At 70.4% G+C, this 895-nt stretch overlaps 1 protein-coding gene across 1 annotated transcript in view; it reads right to left on the bottom strand.

Annotated features, from left to right (window-relative positions):
• Positions 1–895, bottom strand: part of CPT1B (carnitine palmitoyltransferase 1B) — a gene marked incomplete at its 3' end in the record, with an annotated part of 30637 nt that overhangs the window by 26546 nt on the left and 3196 nt on the right. The window contains exon 4 of the mRNA XM_019470892.1: positions 7–210. Coding sequence (XP_019326437.1) covers positions 7–210 — 204 coding nt within the window. The remainder of the gene's footprint in view (positions 1–6; positions 211–895) is intronic.

The following is an 895-nucleotide window of genomic DNA, read 5'->3' as shown; positions in this document are numbered from 1 at the left end:
ACTGGCCGTGCAGCAGGGACTTGGCGTAGGCGTCCATGCAGCCCTCCTGGCCCGGGCTGTAGCCGTGCTCCTCCTCGTCCAGCGTCAGGAAGAAGGCTGCCCGCTCGATGGCATCCAGCGACGCCTTGTTCTTCCCGTGGCTGAAGAACCGGGCTCGAGCCTCGGCCCAGGGCACCCTGCCGGCACCGCCAGCGTGAGGGCGCGGGGGGGCTGGTGATGCCCAGATCCACCACCATCTGCCAAGCCCCCCTGAGCCCACCTCCCTGATCCACACCGTAGCCCCCCACCCATGGGTGGCACCAGGGTCCGGCACCGGGAGTGTGAGAGCGTGGGACTGGCGATGCCCACTGTCCTGCGAAGATCCCCGAGCCCACCACCTCCACCCCCCAGCTCCCACCCATGGGTGGTCCCAGGGTCCAGCACCGGGAGCGTGAGGGCGCAGGGCTGGTGATGCCCACCGTCCTGCAAAGCCCCCCCGAGCCCACCATCCCAACCCACACCACAGCCCCCACCCATGGGTGGTCCCAGGGTCCGGCACCAGGAGCGTGAGGGTGTGGGGCTACTGATGCCCACCATCCCACCAAGCGCCCCGAGCCCACTGCCCCCATGTCCCGACCCATGCTGCAGTCCCCCCACCCATGGGTGGCCCCTGGGTCTGGCACCAGGAGCCATGAGGTTGCGGGGCTGGTGATGCCCACGGTCCCGCTGAGGCTACTGATGCCCACCATCCCACCAAGCGCCCCGAGCCCGCTGCCCCCATGTCCCGACCCATGCTGCAGTCCCCCCACCCATGGGTGGCCCCTGGGTCTGGCACCAGGAGCCATGAGGTTGCGGGGCTGGTGATGCCCACGGTCCCGCTGAGGCCCCCGAGCCCACTGCCCCCATACCCTGACCC

The sequence above is a fragment of the Aptenodytes forsteri genome, unplaced genomic scaffold (assembly GCF_000699145.1).
Source record: "Aptenodytes forsteri isolate BGI_AS27 unplaced genomic scaffold, ASM69914v1 Scaffold304, whole genome shotgun sequence".
In the NCBI taxonomy this organism is placed as follows: domain Eukaryota; kingdom Metazoa; phylum Chordata; class Aves; order Sphenisciformes; family Spheniscidae; genus Aptenodytes; species Aptenodytes forsteri.
This window is presented reverse-complemented; position numbering and strand designations above follow the sequence as displayed.